General features: G+C 33.1%; 1 protein-coding gene across 3 annotated transcripts in view; it reads right to left on the bottom strand.

Moving 5' to 3' along the window:
* Positions 1-21,710, bottom strand: part of LOC138321094 (sodium/mannose cotransporter SLC5A10-like) — a 30,067-nt gene extending 8,357 nt beyond the window's left edge. The window contains exons 1-6 of one of the 3 annotated variants that reach the window (XM_069264511.1): positions 21,609-21,710; positions 2,632-2,750; positions 2,110-2,181; positions 1,670-1,774; positions 1,071-1,130; positions 128-232 (exon numbers count right to left, since the gene is read on the bottom strand). In XM_069264511.1, the coding sequence (XP_069120612.1) occupies positions 128-232; positions 1,071-1,130; positions 1,670-1,774; positions 2,110-2,181; positions 2,632-2,718 (429 nt within the window). In that variant the 5' untranslated portion in view covers positions 2,719-2,750; positions 21,609-21,710. Of the gene's footprint in view, positions 1-127; positions 233-1,070; positions 1,131-1,669; positions 1,775-2,109; positions 2,182-2,631; positions 2,751-4,832; positions 5,158-9,932; positions 10,026-21,608 lie in introns of those variants that run through there. The other 2 variants (XM_069264512.1, XM_069264510.1) reach the window with 2 other exon arrangements.
* Positions 21,711-25,866: the final 4,156 nt, after the last annotated feature.

Genomic DNA, 25,866 nt, shown 5'->3' with positions numbered 1-25,866 from the left:
TTTTGGATATGAAGGTTTTTTGCTTTGTAGATTGTAGCATATAATATAAATATTGTATTACATTTATGTTATTCTAATTATGTAATCCTCAAAATGGAGGAAATATAGAGAATAATAATGACAATACCGCTAGTTTGGTGACAACAGCTAGGATAAGAAACAAAACCGATACATAAATCCGGATTTTGTTTCCGCCAAGACGCTTCTCCAGGTACTCGGGTAAGGTATACACCTGTCAGAATAAACATGAGTAAATTATATGGAACTTCATTATATATATTTAAAGTTGCATCAAACAGAACAATTGCTCTAAGATCAAAGCATTCATTAAAACAAAAGGAGTTACAATTCAATTACTTAACAAGAGGCCCAGATGGCCTGTATCGCTCACCTGGTTAGTAATGCCAAGTAATGTTCTGAATACAGGTTCATTGTTTCTTTTCTGAAGGAATTTTAATATTTACCTCTAATTCCCCTATTGGGCCCCACCCCTCCTGCCCCCAGCGGGTCACAGGCAAAATTTATACAAGTTCTGTTCCCGTTCTCCCAAGGATGTTTGTGGCCAAATTTGGTTACAATCCATGCAAAACTCTAGGACAAGTAGCGATTTATAGAAATACCTCTATTTCCCCTATTGGGCCCCTCCCCTCCTGCCCCCGGGGAGTCAGAGCCAAAATTTATACAAGTTCTGTTCCCCTTCCCCCTAGGGTGTTATTGGCCAAATTTGGTTACAATCAATGCAGAACTCTAGGACAAGTAGTGATTTATAGGATTTACCTCTATTTCCCCCTATTGGGCCCCGCCCCTCCTGTCCCGGGGAGAGGGGGGGGGTCAGAGCCGAAATTTATACAAGTTCAGTTCCCCCTCCCCCAAGGATGTTTGTGGCCAAATTTGGTTACAATCCATTCAGAACTCAATAATAACTAGTAGCGATTTAAAGGAAATGTTGATGGACGGACGGACGGACGACGGACGGCGCGCCATGACATAAAAATTGGGAATTTTACAAGAACTCATGTTATATAAAGAGAGATATGTCTTACAATCTGAGAGGCAGACAGTACACTTACCCCCGAGGAAATATACACCGGGATGAAATACCAGCCAAGTAACAATATCAGGAACACTGGCTGTAATAGTAATTGTTTAGTTATCAGGATTTTAAAAAATATAATAATGAGGTAAAAACGGTATAAAGCCAGTATATTAATAATCCGAAATAAAAGGCAAAAATAAAAAGTAAAATGAAAAAAAAAATCATTTCTATAAAATATATATTCAGCCATTATAGGGCCTTCTTCAGTTCAAAATAACACTAACACACCGTGTTCGTTTACATGTTTGTTTATATCTATTGTGCGCAGGTATTAAATGTCTCGATTATAAATAGTCGACTGTATGTAAATTCATAGGTGTTCTTTTTCTAGATCTTATATAATAAATTAAACGATCTTGATCGAAATGTGATTTATGATCCACATGAAATTGTGTTCTAAATGATCGTACTAAAATCGAAATAAAAAGAAGAAAATGAGTGTTAAATTCAAATGTTAAATTATTCGCCAAATCTTTACAGAAAACAACATCAAATATATACTGTTGTGTAAAAACTTCAATCTGATAATAATACAATATTTCATTTCGCTTAAGAAACAATATGAATACTTACACTCCATTCGAAAAGGATCATAGCTATTCCTGTAGAGGCCCCGGCCCCCGCCAGACCAATGAAGTGTTCACTCCCTATGTTACTAGAGAATAGTGATGCCCCCACCTGAAATTACAAGTTACACAGTATTTTCATAACATGTTACCACTATCAATGTATGATACATATGGTTGATGGAGCAAAATATAATTGTAGTGGTATAAACTATGTAATTACTTGATTAAGTGTTACATATCTTAATTTACTCTTCCTTACGAGTCTTGAGTTCTTTATGCATAATGTTCATTCTGTTGTTTATTGAATATGCCTTAGATATGTATTATAATGCTAGCATTTCTTATCTTCTTTTATGAAATACAAATTCAAACAATAAATTGGTGTGTATATCAACAGCCCCTAGAACAGAATCGAAGAGTACTGCTGTATTGTAGGAAACTTACCGCCAACCAAGGCATGGTTCGACTCGCTAAGAAATAACCCTTCACATTGCCTCGTTTAGAACTTCTCATCGACTAAAAGTAATAAATTGTAGAGGAGGATAAATGACATGTTTTATTTAGATATACAGTTTGTTATCAAATATTTCAGTTTTTACAAAGTGAAATGATTTTTTTAAAATGTGAAAATGTAGTATGTATGTATGGTTTGTGCGTTTTTTGGCTCCAAATCCGTCAAATTCCCAAACATGTTATTAAGTAACTAAATTGTTGAATTTCAAATATGTTTCAGCTGCAATTCAAAAATATGGAAAGTTTGTCAATTTTCGTTATTTTAGCTACATGTAAGTTTTCCATGCATGTACAGTGCATAGATATTCTCAGTAAATTAAATATTACGTTTGTTCAATATTGTGCTATGTTTTTCGTAGACAAAACGTGGTAAAAAAGATATATTTCGGATGGTTATTATGGCAAGAAAAGCTGCAAAATTACATAGAAGACTTAGTAGAATGGTTTACATACCCAGAGTCCCACAGCGAGAACTGCAGCAAAATAAACCAACAGTACAGTGATGTCCTGCCAGTTGTTCAGCTTATTGTGGTGTTCCATGGTGGAAATCTGGGCTCACCAATGTTCAACACCTAAACATATAAACAAAACTGTTTGGAAAATTGTGTGTAATACATGGTATAGATTAAATCTTATACAGCGCAATAAACAAAAATCTTTGTAAATGATAGAAGATGAGTTGTCAAAGAACGTGGTTCTATTACCCCGATAATTAATAGACATGAACGAGGGTTGTAAAATGGGGTAATTAATGCATAGCAGTAATAGTAATTAAGAATACTTGTGTATTTTGATGTTACATTAATGCTTCTTTTACTTTTTTCTTTCATATGAATTCAACCTTAAAAGATATGCCTTATGACTAGCGCGTATGTTAGCATTAAAAAGATAAATGACGATACAAAGAACACACTGTTGTTATGTGGTATGCTTTATTCCAGAAATAAAATACCATTGTAAGTTTATAAGATATACACTCTCAGTCGTGTGTATTGTATATATACAAAATATAGCGTTATGGATACTCTACAATACATTATTTGTTCTTCCGATTGTTATTCTGGAGTATAACAATAGCAATTCTCAACAAACAAACAAAATGTTGATCACGCATATGAAGCGTGCTAGGTCAAATGCACGAGCGCATGTTTTACACGTGATATGTGGCTTTAATCACTGGTCAGCGCGGTGGCAGCAGTAGGTTATCTGACCAAAGATCTAGAGTTGACCCCTTCATGGAGCGATGTATTACCCTACTGAGCCCAGTTCATCTTTATCAATTTGTTGGTTGTAATTGTCAGCTAAAAGGTTTCTATTCTCATCTGCTTACGGGTTTGTTTGGTTTTTTTTTATTTTACCCTCAGAATTATCTTAAAGTTTTGACATGTTATTTTTTTCTTCAATAATCTATTAAAAACAACTAACAACTATGATATTTATTACCAGGCACTCAAAGAAATGTATGATGCCTTATAAACATTAGATACAGCACCTCAGTTCATAATTGTCCGTGTAAGATTAAAAATTAAGCATTATACGTATTGTATTTCTCAAAATGTTGATCACTTTTAATGGTGAATAACATATGAAACTCTCAAATCGTCGATATGACAATCACGGCACATACATTTGTACATGTATATAATTATCTATTAGAAACAAATGAAGTAAGCAATACTAACGGTATACCAAGCTGTGGTTATTATCGAAATTATATACAGCCGTTATAATGACTTGTCCTTAAACGTTCCATATGGTAATTATTCATGAGTCTATAGTGTGTATAGATAGATCATTCCTCGGGTATTAAATGAATGTAATTGGGCGATTTGACAGTATAGATACATTCGGGATATATACGATAATTGCAGTTAATATTATGGGTCGTTCAGACATGTAGACTTGTTTAAAACCTTAGTTCAACACAATCAAACACCAGGTACCAACATGGCCGAAAATGTTGAAACTATTAACCAACATTGAGTTAATATATGGCCTACAGTGTTGTTTCTCTGCATAATAAAATATCCATTAAAACCAAATCGAAGCATGAATGATACAGTATATATCTAAGCTTTAAGTCTAGTTACTATGGCGTTAGAGCCGAAATCAACATTATAAGTGCTAACTAAACAATCGTAAGCTAATGGCTATCTACAAGTTTAACTTAGTAATAATACTGACCATTTAGTCGCTTAATACATCAAATTTATTATAAATTATGTGTTATACACATAGGTATTTCATGCCACGGAAACAGGTTCTCGTATAGAAAAGACATAACGGATATATGATACTTAAATCATATCCTTTATACAGGCACTGTGCATATGATCAACAAAATTATTTCTATAAATAATATAATTTCTTACAATAAAGTCAAACTGAGAACAGATCGTTTAGTTAGTGTTTTTCACGTTTAACAATTATCCAGAAACAATAATGTTATTTATAGTTGTGTTATCAAACGACATCTTCAATTATTTTGCATCGTGAAACATTTGGCGACAGAACATGAAATATCTTGTAACTAACCAAAGCGTATCTTGATACAATGAATTATATTAATAATACATTTAAGAAAGAGATTAGATTACAGACAAAACAGACAATAATATGTTCACAACATAAAGATGAAATAAAGCATAACTTACTTTTCGTAACTGATCTACTGTCGTAAAGGTCAGATTACTTAAGCAATGAAGGCATGCTGAATGTACTCCTTCAAAGAATAACGGAGTTGTTTAGCAGTTCAGCCTTTTATAAACGCTCCAAACGTATCAGTACCCAGATATCTAAGTTCAGCTGTTCACTTAAACTCTCGGTTTTCTCTCAGCTTTATAAACATTCTTCAGGGTCAGAGTAACCATGCTAGCCGAGTCAGTTCCATGTGTATTATCTTAATGAACATCTCTCGGCTATGTCTAAGTTGGCATTTCCATCATTTGACATTGGATATGTTGCTACAGTTTATATACAGTCGGTACTTTATCATTACCGATTCGGACATTTCATTGCAAGCTCATCTTTTTATCTACATTTAATGTTCTCGTTGATGCACTTAATCAAATGCTGCAGCAAATGTTAATGGAATTACAGTCAATGATCCTAGGGTCAGATTAGCTGCAGTTCTTTAACATATCTGTGAATTCTAACAAAATCAGAAATCTTTATTGGACATTTATTTATCTATCATTAAATAAGTAGTCATTTCTTAGATTATACAATGTAGTAATATTTGCTTCACAATGTCCCATAACACAAGTGCCAGGATAAGGGATAAAACTACAATACATATAGCAATTGCAAATGTGATGTTATCTCGTTCATAGCGGAACATTATTTGTCTATTTCTTATATTTTATCTATTGTTGTTCTTATTTTCGCTTGTTTATTTAGGTCAGATGTCAGGTATCAATAAAAGAAAGCCTAGCACATTATGGTTATACATGAACCGTTTGTGAAATTTTCATTTTTTAAGTTCATAATACTAGTGGTATCATATAATGCGTCCTCGATATCCAAGGGATAATTTATTTACTATCACTGTCATTATAACTTCAGTGATAGTAACCCCTGGAGTATGATGATAGATATCTTGTAAAATACACATGCCCATATTAACGTAAATACACCCTTGCACCTTATTACATAGGTAAATACATGCAATGTTGCGTGTCCACGTAATACAATTTAGCTGCAAAATTGTAGCTCAAAAGACTTTTAGACAGAAAATGGTGTCGTCTTTAGACCGGCTGAAAGGTATAGTAGACCGGGTACGTATATTCGTTCTAAATGCAAGTGTACGCACCAACGCTCTACCACAATTACATTCAAAGTCTCTCTCTTTCAATACAACTGCGTAGCAAATGTTTACAAACAATGCATGAATAAATAATATACACCGCTATCTTATTGTGTCCGTAACCATGATACGCAGGCAGGTGTTAATGAACTATTAATAATTCAGGTAAGTCATATAGTCTATGGAAGCTGAGCATGGCCATCTCGTCGTGTTCTTATGTTGTCGTTTTAAAAACGCGACAAGACGACATTTTATAGAATAATCTCGAGTTATTGCAATTTATGATAACGACAAGGCGACATACTAGACCCATCTGATGTCCACGATCATCATAAATATATCTTGTAAATCTTTGTTACAGCTTACTGGAATAATCTATGGGTTGTAAAAATATCTTAAATCTTATATACGATACACCCAATCATTTTAAACTTGTCTAATGTACACCCTATTAACAGCAATGAGCATTAATTTGAAGCCGCACTGGGTCTTAGTGATGAAGGAAAGCCAAAGTCTCCGGAATATAACAATATCATCAATTTTTATTTTTTTTATACTAAATCCAACCCTCTGATTGGCAGATTCTTTGTCTTCATATACTATAAAGAAAAAATCCTAGAATGGCGCGAAAATCCGACGTAATCATGACGTCACAATAGAGACGTCGACGTTGCGTATTGATTTAGAAAAATAATACATTGGAAAATCAATAGAATCGTACGTTTAAACGCATTTCATGTAATTAAGTAGTCTGAAAAATTCATAATGAGCATGAATGTAACTTTTTAGTTTTGAAATAAATTTTGTTTGAAACTTTTGTGAGAATCCGCTTCGCTATGCTTAAATAACAACAGAATATGACAGTACCTGGAAATCATACGATGGCCGATAGCAGCCTGACACAACTATATAGTAAAGTAAATGTGTCACGCTATTTAACATCAATATTAGGACACAAAAAATCTCTAGTAAAGTAAATGTGTACCGATAATTTGTACAGTAAACAGCATGACACAAAAATCTCTAGTAAAGTAAATGTGTACCGATAATTTGTACAGTAAACAGCATGACACAAAAATCTCTAGTAAAGTAAATGTGTACCGATAATTTGTACAGTAAACAGCATGACACAAAAATCTCTAGTAAAGTAAATGTGTACCGATAATTTGTACAGTAAACAGCATGACACAAAAATCTCTAGTAAAGTAAATGTGTACCGATAATTTGTACAGTAAACAGCATGACACAAAAAAATCTCTAGTAAAGTAAATGTGTACCGATAATTTGTACAGTAAACAGCATGACACAAAAAATCTCTAGTAAAGTAAATGTGTACCGATAATTTGTACAGTAAACAGCATGACACAAAACCTCTAGTAAAGTAAATGTGTACCGATAATTTGTACAGTAAACAGCATGACACAAAACCTCTAGTAAAGTAAATGTGTACCGATAATTTGTACAGTAAACAGCATGACACAAAAAAATCTCTAGTAAAGTAAATGTGTACCGATAATTTGTGCAGTAAACAGCATGACACAAAACCTCTAGTAAAGTAAATGTGTACCGATAATTTGTACAGTAAACAGCATGACACAAAACCTCTAGTAAAGTAAAAGTGTAACGATAATTTGTGCAGTAAACAGCATGACACAAAAACCTCTAGTAAAGTAAATGTGTACCGATAATTTGTACAGTAAACAGCATGACACAAAAACTCTAGTAAAGTAAATGTGTACCGATAATTTGTACAGTAAACAGCATGACACAAAACCTCTAGTAAAGTAAAAGTGTAACGATAATTTGTACAGTAAACAGCATGACACAAAAATCTCTAGTAAAGTAAATGTTTACCGATAATTTGTACAGTAAACAGCATGACACAAAAAAATCTCTAGTAAAGTAAATGTGTACCGATAATTTGTGCAGTAAACAGCATGACACAAAAATCTCTAGTAAAGTAAATGTGTACCGATAATTTGTACAGTAAACAGCATGACACACTCTAGTAAAGTAAAGTGATCTCTAGTAAAGTAAATGTGTACCGATAATTTGTACAGTAAACAGCATGACACAAAAATCTCTAGTAAAGTAAATGTGTACCGATAATTTGTACAGTAAACAGCATGACACAAAAATCTCTAGTAAAGTAAATGTGTACCGATAATTTGTACAGTAAACAGCATGACACAAAAAATCTCTAGTAAAGTAAATGTGTACCGATAATTTGTACAGTAAACAGCATGACACAAAAAATCTCTAGTAAAGTAAATGTGTACCGATAATTTGTACAGTAAACAGCATGACACAAAAATCTCTAGTAAAGTAAATGTGTACCGATAATTTGTACAGTAAACAGCATGACACAAAAATCTCTAGTAAAGTAAATGTGTACCGATAATTTGTACAGTAAACAGCATGACACAAAAATCTCTAGTAAAGTAAATGTGTACCGATAATTTGTACAGTAAACACATAAATTTAGTAAAGTAAATGTGTACCGATAATTTGTACAGTAAACAGCATGACACAAAAATCTCTAGTAAAGTAAATGTGTACCGATAATTTGTACAGTTAACAGTATGACACAAAAATCTCTAGTAATGTAAATGTGTACCGATAATTTGTACAGTAAACAGCATGACGCAAAAATCTCTAGTAAAGTAAATGTGTACCGATAATTTGTACAGTAAAGAGCATGACACAAAAATCTCTAGTAAAGTAAATTTGTACCGATAATTTGTACAGTAAACACCATAACACAAAAATCTCTAGTAAAGTAAATGTGTACCGATAATTTGTACAGTAAACAGCATGACGCAAAAATCTCTAGTAAAGTAAATGTGTCACGATATAATGACGCAAAAATCTCTAGTAAAGTAAATGTGTCACGATATTTTTTACATAACATAATGATTTGTCTCGCTGTTTTAACGTTACAGCATGACACAAAAATCTCTCGCGTAATAGGAGACCGAATGCGTAGGTAATCAAGCATGTCATTTTGGGGCGAAGTGTCTGGTAGGTCTGGTATTCCAGAATGGCAGACAAATAATGGGATGTTCTGCTGACTGAAGCTACAACACAACGATAGCAGTTTTTGTGTTCTTTTTGATAGGTCATTATAAATTCACACTTTCAAAATAGTTAAAAACAGCATTCCTAACTTTCACATCCTATCCTATTTATTATGATATTTGAACATCAAGATATATGCTATAACATATTTGATTAAAACAATCACGCATTGACAGATTTAATTACATAATTTATTTATAAATATGCTCAAGCGTAATACATGATGGTATTTCCTGACAATTGGTGGACAGTTTATATGGATCCATATAAATCAGACATACTTTCTTCAATCCTTAACATTTACAGTCAGTGGTTAATTGATAGCATAAACCCCGTTGATTTCAAACAAAGGCTATTCATGCCACGCGCATTTTGGAGCCGCGCGGATGAATTTATGATGGTCCACATCAGAAACTGTACTGTAGGTGTTATCAGCACCGATCGTACGTTCGAGGAACATGTATTAAAATAGGTTTGAAAACATTTACATCCTACGTGTGTAAATACGCATGTAGAAACGTTACATTGTTAATCTTACCGTATCTCTTTGAGCAATACAATGTATAGTTTTGTAGAGCGGGTGTCCATATTTCGCCGTTTTTTCTTGATTTTCGCAAAGCACAACTTTCGCTCCATGTGCTAGATGTATACTTTATGATTCATATGAAAGTTTTCTCATATTCTCACTAGATTCTACTATTTTAAAAAAAAAGTATGAGCGTCAATGTCTTTGCATGGTTGGAACAAAAATACGTCAGAAAACCCTGTATAATTTTCCCGAAGTCGTCCATATTTCGCCGTCTTGAGATATGCAGACGATTTTAAGAATCTATTCCCAAAGTGTGTACAATTTTAAAATAATTATACTAACCTTTCATAAACAAAGGACTATTTAGTAATTCGTGAAATCAGACAAAACAAACAATGCAATTGCAATGTACGGTAACCGGCGTTATCTCCCTTTCCATCAAATGGTGTGTACTAAAAACAAGATAGCGGATCCTGGATGCAGAATTTGCGGATAACTTGTACAAACAAAATTTCAGTTTTAATTTGATCTCCATGTATTGAACAAAGCAATACCATATACATAAAAATTACATAGGTCTACATGTATATCAAACTATTAATTGTGTTAATGAATATAAATATGCGTCAGTGAATTTATTGTCCAAAACTAATTTCTGTTTAAAAAAGCACAGGAATATGCACATCGGAAGCGGTTTAATTGTGACGTATCGATACACTGTCAACGTGAAAAAGTACACGTACATATACATTATTTAATTATGCAGATTGATGTTCAGCTTGTAGCAATGTCTGTTTTGCTATGTTAAGAAGCATTTATAAAACAAGACGATGGTAAACAAAATTGCACTAGTTCAGCAGCTGTTTTGCTTATATCTTAAAAATAAAGCAATCATAAGCAGAATTTTTGATATCTTCAATATCTTCTGTATATTAAATCAAGTTCGTAGACATCTTATAACAAGCATTTTTTAACATTTTACGAAGACACACAAACATAAGTTACAATACAAAACATTTAAGTATATTAATTAAGTTAACGAGATAGTAATTGTATACGTACGTATCTTACACATATGCATAATTATAAATACATGTATCCCTATCACAGTGCCTATATTTATCACAAATACTGGATTATATTGAATGTATCAACGCAAATAAACACAAGACGATCTGCATACTACATTTTATGTGATTATAATAGTCACCCCAGAATACTGATTCCCAGCGTACAAACACGTTTATTTTGATACACGCAACATATTATGTGCTATTGTTCACTCGATTGGGCACACACCACGCATTCCCAAACGCAACTTTTTCTACCAATAACTGTATCATACAACGTTGTTGTACCTCTGGCAAACATTCATATAGAGATTGACCAGTGTTTTGATTGTCTTAAAGGTGGTATGAACGCAATGGCACATATTCTACGATATCGACTAAATTCTTTTTAGTCATGACTATTATTTTATTGTACGGAGGATAGACAAGTGTTTTCATGGTGTGTATAGGCCTATTTTGAATGCAAAGATGGGGATAAAGCTGATGATACTGTTTCAGATAGGGTATTACCAGTAATGGTTTTTTTCTTCTGGAAACCTGTACATGACCTGTTAACCTATTGTTCCCTTAGACGATCCCAGAATTGTTCTCCGACAATCAGATGTTCTGTACACACATACTGACGTAACTACTGTACTGAATGTGGAATTTCCCCGAGGAAAGCCCCTCGGTTGTAGCTCCGACCAGCGATTCAATTTGTTGTTTATAACCGTTACAATGCTTGAATACATCTTTTGATTTGATGTCAAATATATATATTTAGTTAGATCTATTGTTATTTTGAAATCCGTCAAGACTCAACTTATGACGCAAAATCTTATCGAAGCGTGAACTAGAAGTAGTAAGAACCTGCACTGCGTTTGTATTCATACGTCATTGCGAAATACGCTAATATGAATGCAACTCCCCTCCCACTGACTATATAGGGGCATATGTAAATATAATGATACACTCTGCCACATGACACCCATGTAGATCACATGTACAAATCCATACATCCTCGGCGGTTTGCTCAGCCTCTAGATTTTCTGCATCTGGATGCGCGAAGTTTGTACAACACAACCACTCTGTATCGCCACATTTCTCCTCCATATCCTGACACATTTACTTTACTAGAGATTTTTGTGTCATGCTGTACAAATTATCGGTACACATTTACTTTACTAGAGATGTTTGTGTCATACTGTTTACTGTACAAATTATCGTGACACATTTACTTTACTAGAGATTTTTGTGTTATGGTGTTTACTGTACAATTATCGGTACACATTTACTTTACTAGAGATTTTTGTGTCATGCTGTTTACTGGACAAATTATCAGTACACATTTACTTTACTAGAGATTTTTGTGTTATGGTGTTTACTGTACAAATTATCGGTACACATTTACTTTACTAGAGATTTTTGTGTCATGCTGTACAAATTATCGGTACACATTTACTTTACTAGAGATGTTTGTGTCATACTGTTTACTGTACAAATTATCGTGACACATTTACTTTACTAGAGATTTTTGTGTTATGGTGTTTACTGTACAATTATCGGTACACATTTACTTTACTAGATATTTTTGTGTCATGCTGTTTACTGGACAAATTATCAGTACAAATTTACTTTACTAGAGATTTTTGTGTTATGGTGTTTACTCTACAAATTATCGGTACACATTTATTTTACTAGAGATTTTTGTGTCATACTGTTTACTGTTCAAATTATCGGTACACATTTACTTTACTAGAGATTTTTGTGTTATGGTGTTTACTGTACAAATTATCGGTACACATTTACTTTACTAGAGATTTCTGTGTCATGCTGTTTACTGTACAAATTATCGGTACACATTTACTTTACTAGAGATTTTTGTGTCATGCTGTTTACTGTACAAATTATCGGTACACATTTACTTTACTAGAGATTTTTGTGTCATGCTGTTTACTGTACAAATTATCGGTACACATTTACTTTACTAGAGATTTTTGTGTCATGCTGTTTACTGTACAAATTATCGGTACACATTTACTTTACTAGAGTTTTTTGTGTCATGCTGTACAAATTATTGGTACACATTTACTTTACTAGAGATTTTTGTGTTATGGTGTTTACTGTACAAATTATCGGTACACATTTACTTTACTAGAGATTTTTGTGTCATGCTGTTTACTGTACAAATTATCGGTACACTTTTACTTTACTAGAGATTTTTGTGTCATGCTATACAAATTATCGGTACACATTTACTTTACTAGAGATTTTTGTGTCATAGTGTTGCTGCTAAACAGTGTGACACATTTACTTTACTACATTGTATATATTTGTGTCAGGCTGCTATCGGCCATCGTACAATCACCTCATGTTGTTCATCACGCGATGAATGTAAGAAACTAGGTCACCGCGGCTTCCGAGTAAAGGAGCACTGTTCACCATCTTTATGCTTACAGTATAAAATCTTTTCAAAGTATACTTAGTCTATTGTGTTTGAATGAAACATATACCGATTTCATCAATGTGTCAGTAGGCCTTATACAGGTCAGATAAACAGGCAAATAGAAATTATGTATGTATCCAAAGCTTGGGTAAAGCATTTACAGACATACAACTGATGTGTGACGCTTTTTATACGAATACCTATCATCATAATCTATTATGTAGTGTTTCAATCGATATGTAGTTGCGTGCTTGAACGTCATGTTTTTATGTCGTATTCGTTTATATAATGGTTGTTATTTGTTTGGACTTGTAGAAAAACATAGTACTTTTGCAGTATAATAACTTGTGAAATCAACTATGTCGACAATATAATTTGGGGTTTAGGTACGTCAGCAAGCAGCAATCAGCGAACCAGAAAAACTTATGTAGTCTTTGTACAACATTCAATTTACAAGAATGTATTTATTATAATATGGAAAATGGTTCTGATGTATATTTGGCGTTTATGGAATATCTTAAGGTTTATGTATACAGATGTACAAAGTTCAGTATTGTTTAATGGTATTACATCTGAGCCAGTCAAGATGGAGAGAGGTATTTTGCAAGGAGGGGCCCTCTCCGCAAAAATGTATTTTGTTTTTATTAATAACCTATTGAATCAAGTCGAAAACTGTGGTAGAGGTGCATCTATAATCGATATACCTGCAAATATACCTGCGCAGGCAGACGATCTATGTCTTGTTAGTACAAATAGTACGAGCCTCCAAAAAATGTTAAGTATATGTGAAGAATACAGTAGAAAATGGAGATTTTTGTATTCAAGCTCAAAAAGTAAAATAATGGTATTTTCTGATAAGAGAACCTTAAACATCAACTGTACATTTAGTCTTTATAATAATGCTTTACCTATTGTTTTAGAAACTAATCATCTTGGTTTTATTATGAATAGTAAATGTCACTCCTTTGAAGGGTTAAACAGGCATGTAACAAGTTAAAAAGTGGTACTAGGGCATTACTGCGTTCTGGTGCACACCAGTGTGCCCTGAACCCCCTTACTATTTCAAAAGTGCTCTATATGGGTGTGAGCTTTGGGTGTTATCAAAACCTGATTTATTAATGCTTGAAAGGGCTCAACATTTTATTATAAAGTCTATACAAGGGTTTGACAGAAGAACTAGAACAGATATGTGTACTTCACTAATAGGTTGGACCTCTATTGAGGCTTATAAATATATTAAAAAACTATTGTTCCTAGGCAGAGTTTGCAGAATGAAAAGAACAAATTTGATTTTTAGAATTTTCAATGTGAGATATTTTTTAAATAATGTGACTACGTATGTTCAAAAAGGTTTTATTCCAGACATTACCAAAATACTTAAGAAATACAACTTATATGAATATGTCTTAAAAAATTTGATGATGGATCTTTTCCGTCCAGATATTGTTGGAAGCATTAGTCCACAAATCTGTATCTATGTATGAAACAAATGCCTGGAAATTGAGAATGTCAAATGACGCAGAATTCATACGATTCTTATCATTACATGATTGTTTTAAACCCCATTACCTTTGGAAACTAGCTCTACGTCATCCAAATTGCCTTGAAAATGTAAGATTTATTATGAAAATGATTGTGTCTGTACGTTTAGAAAATTCTGTAATATTATGTCACTATTGCGGACACTTTTACACTGATATTGTTAGTCATATTGTTTTGAATTGTTCATTAAATGAACAAATAAGAAATGAGTTCATATGTTCAATTGCATCAATCACAAATGTAGATTTTATTTCATATCCATACTCCCTCTCAGATTTTGAGCTAATACATGTATAATTGGAATGGTATAGAACAATTCAGATTGACATGCGTGTACAATTTTAAAAAGATGTTCAATTTATATATGTAACTGATTAAAACTTACTCGTTTATGAATATATATAAATATTGAACATAATTTGATATAGAAATATCCGAGAGAATTGTGGCCTCTTCTCTTTTTCTCTGATTTATAATAACCATGTTGTGTATTTTCCCCCTATTCTCTCTCTAATTTTGTACATATTATCTCATGTTGTTATCATATGGGTTTTTTTCATATACATTTATATTATCATTACATACTCTTCATTGTAGAGGAAATAAAGATAATAATAATAATCAGTGTGTCAGTAGGTCTTATACAGGTCAGATAAACAGGCAAATAGAAATTATGTGTGTATCCAAAGCTTGGGTAAAGCATATACAGACATACAACTGATGTGTGACGCTTTTTACGCGGATACCTATCATCATAATCTATTATGTAGTTTTTCAATCGATATGTAGTTGCGTGCTTGAACGTCATGTTTTTATTTCGTATTCGTTTATATAATGGTTGTTATTTGTTTGTACTTGTAGAAAAACATAGTACTTTTGCAGTAATAACTTGTGAAATCAACTACATATGTCGACAATATTATTTGGGGTTTAGGTACGTCAGTAAATATGAAGGGACAAGGAGGCACACATGGGGGATATTTATTTAGGTTGAAGTATAATAACAAAGTACCAAAGCAGTAATACCAAATTAAGTTATATGCCTGTTGGCCTCTTACAAGTAACTATATTTGTCGATCACCAAGTGTCATTGAGTCATTACAAGTATACATACTATCATGCTGAATAGTTCAAAATAATTTGGATGGGCTTCTGTTTTTGCCGTTTCAATGTGCCAGGTTTTAGATTTGGCTGTCTGTTATCATCGGGGTAGACCCTTTGTATCTCTAACAAGTAGACGGAATGATCGAGTTTTCTGTCTGTATTGCCCGTAGAAGTAATCTTTGTATCTAAACGTAGATCCAAATTAGACTAGTTAACCTATATCATCTCTCGTGACCAGTAAAGCTTATGGTTGTTTTTATAAAACGGCATACTGTACTCATATTTAAAATGCGCAGATGAATTTAAGAGCATATTTCTTGTGTTTATTTATTTATTTTACATTCTAACGCAATAAAATAGAGTCATGTTACTTTCATATCATGTCAAGATAGTGGCATATTACAATAACGCAAAGAATATCGCAAGGTGAATCCGTTGATTACAGAAGATAACTGTATATAACCATATGGTCATTTATGCTAATCAAACATATCGCAAGCAGACATGATCACTTAGGGACAAGCGATAAAAATAAATCTGATTATAGTTTAAAATGTTTGTAAAATAATATTCGCGTTGTAGAAAATAAAACATTTTATGGATGAGACCGTACTTAAATCATAACAAATGAAAATCATATAAACGCTTACTAGGCAGCGTAATATAAAAGTTTGAAACTCGCGCTCAAAATTGGGGAATGGTGTCTGAAACAGTACTTTGCAATTACGAAATTTCAGCTTGCTGTTCAATATTTTGTGATAATAGATAGCTTGATATTGTGAAATGATATTTTCGTCCGATTAACCAGGATTTTTCGATTCTATCTCCAAATTTTAAATATACTAACGCAATATTAATAAAGCAAAGCCGCATTTTCACGCTTTCTTTGGTCCTCATTTTGCTTGAAATAAAATCTTAATCACAGAAAAGTATTCAAGTCATACTGAAATAGTCTAAAAATAGACTTAAACACATCGGGCAAATCAATAAAGATGACCCGGTCAACATAGAAACAATTCTAGCAGCGCTGCAAATTAGCTTTGAAAATAACGTTATAATCAATAAATGAGCCATTATCAGACAAGTGACAACAGACATTAATGTGTAAATCATTCAACCATGTCGTTCCTGGATAGCCTAAAGTCGTTATGATTTATTCATTTACGACAGGTGATCCGCGACAATTAATTTGCACGTTTTATTACAAACACTAGGGAGTACATTCTAATAAACTCAGCGATCCAAATATATGAGACGTTGGCCGTTACTTACACTGGCCACCGGACTCTTAAGATTTTGACTTTCTCAGCAGAGTTCTTCACTATGTAGTAAAGACAAAAATAATCAAACCAAATTTTAGTAGTTTTGTTTTCATTATTCCAGAGACTGGGGCCAGTCTACGCGTTACTTATCGACAATTGACTTTTCTTCTAAAATAAATCACCCTTAGATTTTCCAGTTAGGTAGTTAAATTTACCATAACTTCGAGTTCATCATGTACACATATCCTTGAAACACATGAACAAAAGACGGTTACGAGTATACCAAAAATGATATCATTGTTCTAAATCACTCCAAATATATTTGAGACGCATTCAACACATCTATCTGTTATTGGTGTTTATTAGAACAAGAATAAACATGACTAGCACTAAATTTGATGTTGTACATCTGACCTTGATTTACTAAATCATGTTTGTGGTTTGATTTACTTTCTCATATTTTCATTAGCATATTTTTATGTGATAGGTGTGAGATTTTGTTTAAACCATTCGCCAATAACTCCTAACCATCGGTATACAAACACCTCGTTACACGATATCTATTACATTCATTATCTATTACTTTGAAGAAAATTAAAGAAGCTATTTTTAAATTAATTTATTCTAATAATACAACAAAAACATAACTGACATTACTGACACCACATGTAATAGCAATACGGCACCAAACTATCGTTGCACAGACTACAAAGTATGTAAATATCCACAAACAAAACAGGTCGGTAGTCGTCAATATAATACATACTTAATCATTAAACATACAAGTACAATACAACCAAAAGGTTTCTAATGGAAACAATGGTGGTAAATTTACATTGTATTTCATTTGGAATTCAGATGTTCGAATTATAGAAGACACTTATACAATTGTACTATTACTAAAAAATCTGCGTTTATCATCTCCACCCTTATTTAGCAAAACAAGAATAATGTTTTACATGTTAAAATGCTTAAATTGTCAATTTCTTTGGTTTCACATTTCAAATGTTTTGAAATGTTATAAATATCAAAATCGTCCTCTATTTTTTCCTATGTTTTGAAATACCACAATTATCAATTGATTGGGGCATTTTGCAATCCTTCAAAATACCGTACTAGATTCAACTAGATCTAATATTCTTAGTGAATATCAAGTCCTTATCAATTTGTAGGATTTAAATATGACTTTCATTCAAACATTTTCTGCTTTATGAAAATACAGAAATATTTCTGTAAACGAGAAAACTGTATTTTATAAGACAACCGCTGTAATACTTGGGTAGCTAACAGTACTTATCATAAAGTGTCATAGGCTACTTTGTTGGATTGCGATATCTAAATGTGATGATTATATTATTTTGATATGGGACATAAGTGGTCAAAAAGTTTGACACGTTTTTTTCTCCTTTTTTATTTTTTTCTTCAATATTCCATGCAAACGAACAATTTGTTATGAAATAAGTTAACAAAACCATTAAAACCCCAAGGAAAAACATGCAACACGTAAACAGAAGTTTTGCCTATATACAATATTTCACGTCTTCACTATTTTCGACATGTTCACTAGTATAATAAACAAGGGATTTTACGGACATTACTACATAGCATTTAAATACAAATAGTCGTGTAACTGTTGAATTCGCGTTCGAAGTCTCTTTCCTGAAATAACTCGAAAATAAAGTGGGTGACAGTAACTTTAATTATAGATGTTCCACCGCTGACAAATGGCACTTTTTCACTATCAAAACAGAAGCAGACGATTTAGTATTTTACTTCAGTTACAAAAGTTACTTCCTACACACCATTACCACCTTTGAAAATTTTGAGCTTTTAATTTTACTTCAAGTTAGAAATATGAAAAATAATTAATTGCATCCCGAAAAAATCCGTGACACTATCTCTTATATGGAATGAAGTACTGATTACGCATGCACCAAATGCAAAATAAATGATTTCATATTATTTTTTGTGTTAACTAGACTTATACATACACGATTAAACACTAATTATTGTTCAAATGATGAAGATCATTTATGCTCTGTCAGCGGTGGAGCATCTTTAATTAACAGATATCGTTACTGGTGTTCTGGGATTTTATAGAAACAAAACGGAGTAGTCACTTTACTTACAATTACATATACCCAATTACATATGTAAATTGTGAAAGGTTATAGACCACGCTTTGTGTCTTGGTTACAGTGTATATTCCTTTTTCATGGCTTATTGGCAATACTGCCAATATTAATTTTGAGTTCTTACCAAAAGCGTATTCGACCTAAGTATAATAAATATATAAACAAGAGCTGTTGGAGAACAGCAAAGCTCGCCTATTCAGAAGAAGTTGATTTTCAAGTATTTACTATTTCAACATGGAAATATGACAAATTAACAGACTCAAAAACACTCTAAAGGCCCCAAATTGGTTGTATTATCACGTTTAGCATCCATACACATTAGGAAAATAAAATCATAAACATTTATGATGACTTATGTTTAAACAATTGACAAAATAGAAACTTGCTCAAAAACTTTAACATGGAAATATGACAAATTAACAGACTTAAAAAACACCCTAAAGGGCCCCAAATTGGTTGTATTATCACGTTCAGCATCCATACACATTAGGAAAATAAAATCATAAACATTTATGATGACTTAAGCTTAAACAATAGACAAAATAGAAACTTGCTCAAAAACTTTAACGTGGAAATATGACAAATTAACAGACTCAAAAAAAACCTAAAGGACCCCAAATTGGTTGTATTATCACGTTCAGCATCCATACACATTAGGAAAATAAAATCATAAACATTTATGATGACTTAAGCTTGAACAATTGATGAAACAGAAACTTGCTCAAAAACTTTAACGTTAATGGGACGCCAACGCTGACGCCGACGCCGGGGTGACAACATTAGCTCCCCCTATTCTTCGAATAGGCGAGCAAAAAATTGCATTGTAGGTACATTGTAACACAACCCCCAAGATTGTAGCTTTTGGTAGCGAGTTGTAAATATAAAAAGGTCTTTTCAGACTGAAAATTTGATAGAAGTAATTAAGTTGGTATAGCTTGTGTCTAGTAAGACCTGTATTGGTTCGCCTTTAACAAAATCACTGTAAAATATCTATACTACATGAAATTCAATCATTAAGAACTGCATGTGAAATAAAACAACTACAAACCTGGAATACAATTGAAAATATGATAGTCTAGAATTAGAACATTATTGAACATAGATACATATTAAGACGTTGATATTTACATGGAACACCGGGCATACACCAAACGTATATAAAACATTAAACCTTATGTCAATGAAGTCCCATAGATAGTTGTTATGCAAAACTGTTAGTAAATATAGATTATAGAAATATGACATTCATTTAAACAGAAGTCACATCAAACGTATTTTACGGCTATTGTTGAAAAGGTGATTAGCTTTGTGAAAGGTTCGTCTCCCATTTGCTACAAAAGGTGTTATTGTAATCTTCCCTAAAATGGCCAACTAACTAAAGCATATAAAACTTCATACTTTTCTCAAATTTCGTCATGTATTTTTGATCTTGTCATGTATATTTCTTTGTATATTATTATTATCCCCAGTCTGAGTGAATCAATAAAACATCTTGAAATCTTGATTATGAAAACTGTTTGGACATCATTGTTAAACTTTGCCTGATCATCTATTGAGCAACTGAGCTATCTGAATGTTTTTTTATACCTGAGTTGTTTTTCCTGATACAGATCAAAGAAACTTTGCGAGTTTATACAAGCTACCACTAATAAAAAGGCCGCGTGTCTTTTCACTTTGTTGGTCGTGTCTTAACGCTGGGGTGATTACGATAAAAGCTAATGTCAAGAGAGACTAATGTATTGATATTAGTTATAACGAGTAATATACTGACAATAACACACATCAATAAGACTACAGTTCAGTACACATCACACAAATATGAACTGATTTTACACCATTCCTCTCTTCTCACACATACACTTTTAACTACCTTCTAACAACATTTGAATTAGAATTAACCAACAAGTCTATTCATGGAGTCCAACTCATGGACTAGATTATTAAAATATCAATGCATGTTTTGTTACTTGGCAGTATCGAGACAACACAGGCAAGTATTAAAGCACTAAACAAAATACCAAACAAAGAAAATACGAAGATCACACTTAATATCAGCTATTATCACTTAGTGCTTATAACAATATTAGGCACATTTCGTAGTTAACTATCCTGCTATCAATTAAAGATATGTAGACAGTATAAAAAAACAAATCTCGTATGGGATTTGATCTCGTATGAGACTCGTCACTTTTATAAAAATATGATGCAAATCGTAAACTCACAGTTAATTTCCTATTTAAATGCTTCACTCTTCACTGTAAAATAAACACCAGTGTGACTTTCACCTGGGACTGATGATGTGGTATGAAATGATCTTGGTAAATCAAATAATTTAAATAGCTATCACATCAAATTAGCACTTTGTGTCAAGTTCGTACGATTCTTATATGTTTAAAATCAAATGCAATAAGTATTTATGTTGTGAATTCATATGAGTTACATAAGATATAAAATGTGAAAAGGGAACTAGTATGACTTACCAGTGTTGGAACTGCCACCAAAAGCTGTTGTCCAATGGGTTAGACTGTGGAAAGTGACAAGCCATGACATTTCAACAGCATGATCACTCATGCATGCAGTCTAGAACACGTTTACGGGTGGCTGCAATGTACGTGTGATCGATATGCATAATAAACATCTTATTTGCACAATGAATTGTCCTAACCTGTTTAGCTATTTTTGTAAAACATAATTATAATTTAGCTGGTGCATCTATATTTATTGAAGTCTATTGATAAATCACACATGCAGAAGAATTGGAAGCCAATAGAAGATGTCAGAGAATCAAATGTTGATTCAATACCATATAAACACAAAAAAGACATTTTTCACGTGTATGCGTTAAAATTCAATTACATTGATAAGTTTTTATAAGATAAAGACATTATAACCCAAAAAGTTATAGATCGCCTTTTTGGTCGATATTAACACCATATTTGGACAATAAAATAATATCTTGTATAGATTAGCCCTGCAGGTAGGGCGTTAGAATTGTACCTGCTGCCCCTATTGCATGATCGTAAAAGGCGACTAAATTTAGGATCTTATCTTTTCTCTTCTTCCTAACTGACTTTATCTTTCCTAATGCCTCCCTTGGCACCGCCTCACTTTTGGCCACGAGTTGAGCGTTCGCCCCTGTGAGGAAGGCTCTGGGTTCTGTCCCCTGGCCGAGACACACTAAAGTCTATAAAAGTGGTAGTTTCTGCTCCTGCTTAGCGCTCAGCAAACGGGGAGTGGGACGACTGGTTCGCCCGTTGTCAGTATAATTTGACCGGGTGTGGTGTGTTGCTTGGTGTCTTCGGCTGCATTCTTCAGTGATATAGCACTATAAAAAGGGCAACAGTTCCACTATACAAGACACGACATGAATATACCGCAGTCTCCCAAAACACGCACCTAGCACAACACACCGCATACATGGGAGGCCGTCCTTACATGACCTTAGCTATTAAAAGGACGTTAATTAATCAAACAAACAAACAAACAAACAAATCTTGTATAGATCGTTCATTGTTTTGTGACAGCACATTTACTTTTAATCAAGAGTGTAGACAAATTGATTACATGACTCAAATTAGATTTTCATTTCAGTTATGAGTGTATTTAGAGCAGGTTTGTCATTGAATTTGAAACAAATATACGAGAACGTCGGAGAACGTCGATTTGTATATTGTTTATGGTCTACGAGACATAACATATGTGGGAAGCTCGAAATCTAAAACTGTTTTTTGGATCTTTTAGATTATTTTGTTTGTAGAAATGTTCATGATTGTTTATTAAGAAATGAACATTCGAATATCCATGGCAACATATCTCCATGGTTATTGAAAACAACAATACAACTGGTATCGTTGGATTTATTTCCTTGGTAATAGAGCAGCCATATGAATGAAAGCAATCGATCCTAAGTCCAAATGTTTTTTTATCATTAAAATCCCCAAAACTCGAATAGAATCTACTACACCCAATATTCTTCAACTATGCCACAACAAATGATCATTGACCAAAACTATACACGAGGAAAATAGCCTGTTATGTCGGAACTTTATAAGAGTCTGACAGCTTTTGATATCGTAAAAGATAATAACTGGCCCATTTTAACTGCTTTAAGCATTTACATAATTCTTAAGGAAAATTATCTTTTCAAACATGTTTATTGAGCAAATCAATACATGTATTTATAAATGGCTGTTCATTCTACGTAATTGGGTATAAAATTGCTTTTAATTAAAGTAATTAATGTTTTACCTTCAGTGTTGACTGCCTTGTTGACTATTACTATAAGGCCATGGATAATGGCCATATGTCCCAGCACACAACATAACAAAAGCCCCAAAGGGCCTGTATGACTCACCTGGCTCGTGAAGTCAAGAAATGTTATATGTACATGTTTAACTGGAACTGTCGTCCAGGAGACCAGTTTATAGGTTTAGATGGTGGAGGAAAGTCATAGCACCAGGAGAAAACTCATCATCCAGTAGTTAGTACTAGATAGCATTCAAGCTCAAGACTCCCGAACTGGTAATTTGTCTTGATATCTTAATCACTCAGATTTTTAACAGTATCACTAAGGGATTCAGAAAGAATATTTATACAAACTTTCTTCCTCTTCCTTCTTTTAGGCTTTTTCTGGTCATATCTGATTTTAATCCCTGCATGACTTTATGACTAGTAGTGATTTAAATGAAATATTGACAGATGACTGATAGACGGCTGGCTGGCAAGGCCAGCTAAACACTTGAAGTTTTGGGTTTTAAAAATAACCATAAGCCACCATAAAATTTTTACATGTTCATTTCATAAACAACAGCAAAATACATACTATGATTTAAACTATTACTATGTATATAAGTATGAAACTACAATGCACATAACAGTATTATTGGTGACACCAAAAGCATTAAATCATCTTCACACGAAAGATAACAATCACTTGCCTGATCTTCAAATACACTTTTCTTCAAATACACTTTAAAGTCAAACGCCCCTAATATTTCACAACTACATCATGTACTTGCTCCAGCATTTGAACTAAATTTGAGTCTAATATGGATCTCCGGAGGTGATTGAGTTTGTGAGTTTGGTGGTAAAAATATCAACACAACTTCTGGTTTTATTAGGACATGACAAAAAATAAATAACACAACAGCTTCACTAAAAATATTTCACAGCAAATGTACCCAGGAACTCATTTATGATATTTGTAGTCCCCTGTCTTCTTAACGTACTCCATCCTCGATATTCCAGGGGTTCCGATCACTTACGATCTCTACACCCCTGGACAATCTCATAGTGAAATTGAAGGCAGCTCAGCTGAAAACATTTGACCAATCACAGGCCAGCAAAGATTTCCTTTGAAGACTACAGAGAGAGCGACGCCTAACATCAGAGTCACACAGTCAACCACAGTGTACCGTTATACGGTTCTTTTGATGTACATCAAAGGACTAAATTACCTGTTCTTTCCAGTTGCCTCCAGTTTTACTATGAGATAGTCCAGGGGTGTAGAGATCGTAAGTGATCGGAACCCCTGGAATATCGAGGATGAACGTACTCATGGTTTAAACAGAACAAAGACTGAGCAGACAGTAGAATGAGATCGTAGAAATTAAAATTGTCTTCACACATACACGAACTTGTCCCTAACATTCACATCGTCAGAGACTTGTATTTGCAATATTGCAATATGCTATAATGTCTCCAAAGATGATATATTCAAAGAAATAACAAACTTAAAATAAAACATACTTAAAATAAGGAACAAAATGTGCCATAAAGTTAGGGTTATAGCGATTAGTTTCAATCAGAATTACTTCTATACATTAAAATGCTACCAAACAGTTAATGAAGTGATTCACAATATCATTAAATTAATGCTATTTCAATCAAGAGACATGATTAAAATTCTATAGAAAGACTTTGTCATTATATATGGTATATAACATGACATTAACTAGTGATGTGACAAAGAATTAAGTAATAGATTATAAACATTGTAGTGACAAATGATTAACTGATATATTATTTAAAGCTAATTTCATTTGTCAATATTGAGTTTGAATTATATATCATATCAACAGGTACATCTAGGTAATAACTGCCTTTGTAGTATTCCATCAGATTGTGGTGAAGGCCTCTACCATATGTGTCCGTCGCGTATTTCTATATAATTCAATTTTGCTTGTTACGAGTATTTTCATTGGCTTTAAAATTTACTTATCCGCCCATAAAGGAAAAAATGGCGTCGCGGTTTGTGACGTTGCTTCTGATTGGCTGAGATGACGGTGTAATGATTTTGCAGACAAAAGAGTCCCAAAATGAATTTTGAGTATTGAAGAGATTATCTTTAGTAAATTGAATGATCAGGATTAACTTGAATAGATTTTTTATGCTATGGAGATATAACACAAAAATCTGAGTGTACTCTCATCATAAACCGCTTAGCAGTTTATTTAGAGTACACTCAGATGTAGTCAGGGTCCTTAAAAAGATGTGTCAAGTTTTGGAGGCATACTCCAGTTTGTAAACATATACTGGTATTCTGGAGTCGTTTTAGTTAGGACAGCCAGGTTTAGCACTTTTCAACTTTCAAAATCGAAGATGGTTTTTTCTGAAGAGAGAGAGTATACTTGCCTATCCTGTCAGTATTTTTCACACTGCTCTATATGGATCTTTGTGTCATGAGTTATATGTCAAAACTATATTACCTAATCAGCCTCTAAAACCAAGCAAAAGTGT

This window comes from Argopecten irradians, chromosome 4 (assembly GCF_041381155.1).
Source record: "Argopecten irradians isolate NY chromosome 4, Ai_NY, whole genome shotgun sequence".
Taxonomy (NCBI): Eukaryota; Metazoa; Mollusca; class Bivalvia; order Pectinida; family Pectinidae; genus Argopecten; species Argopecten irradians.
This window is presented reverse-complemented; position numbering and strand designations above follow the sequence as displayed.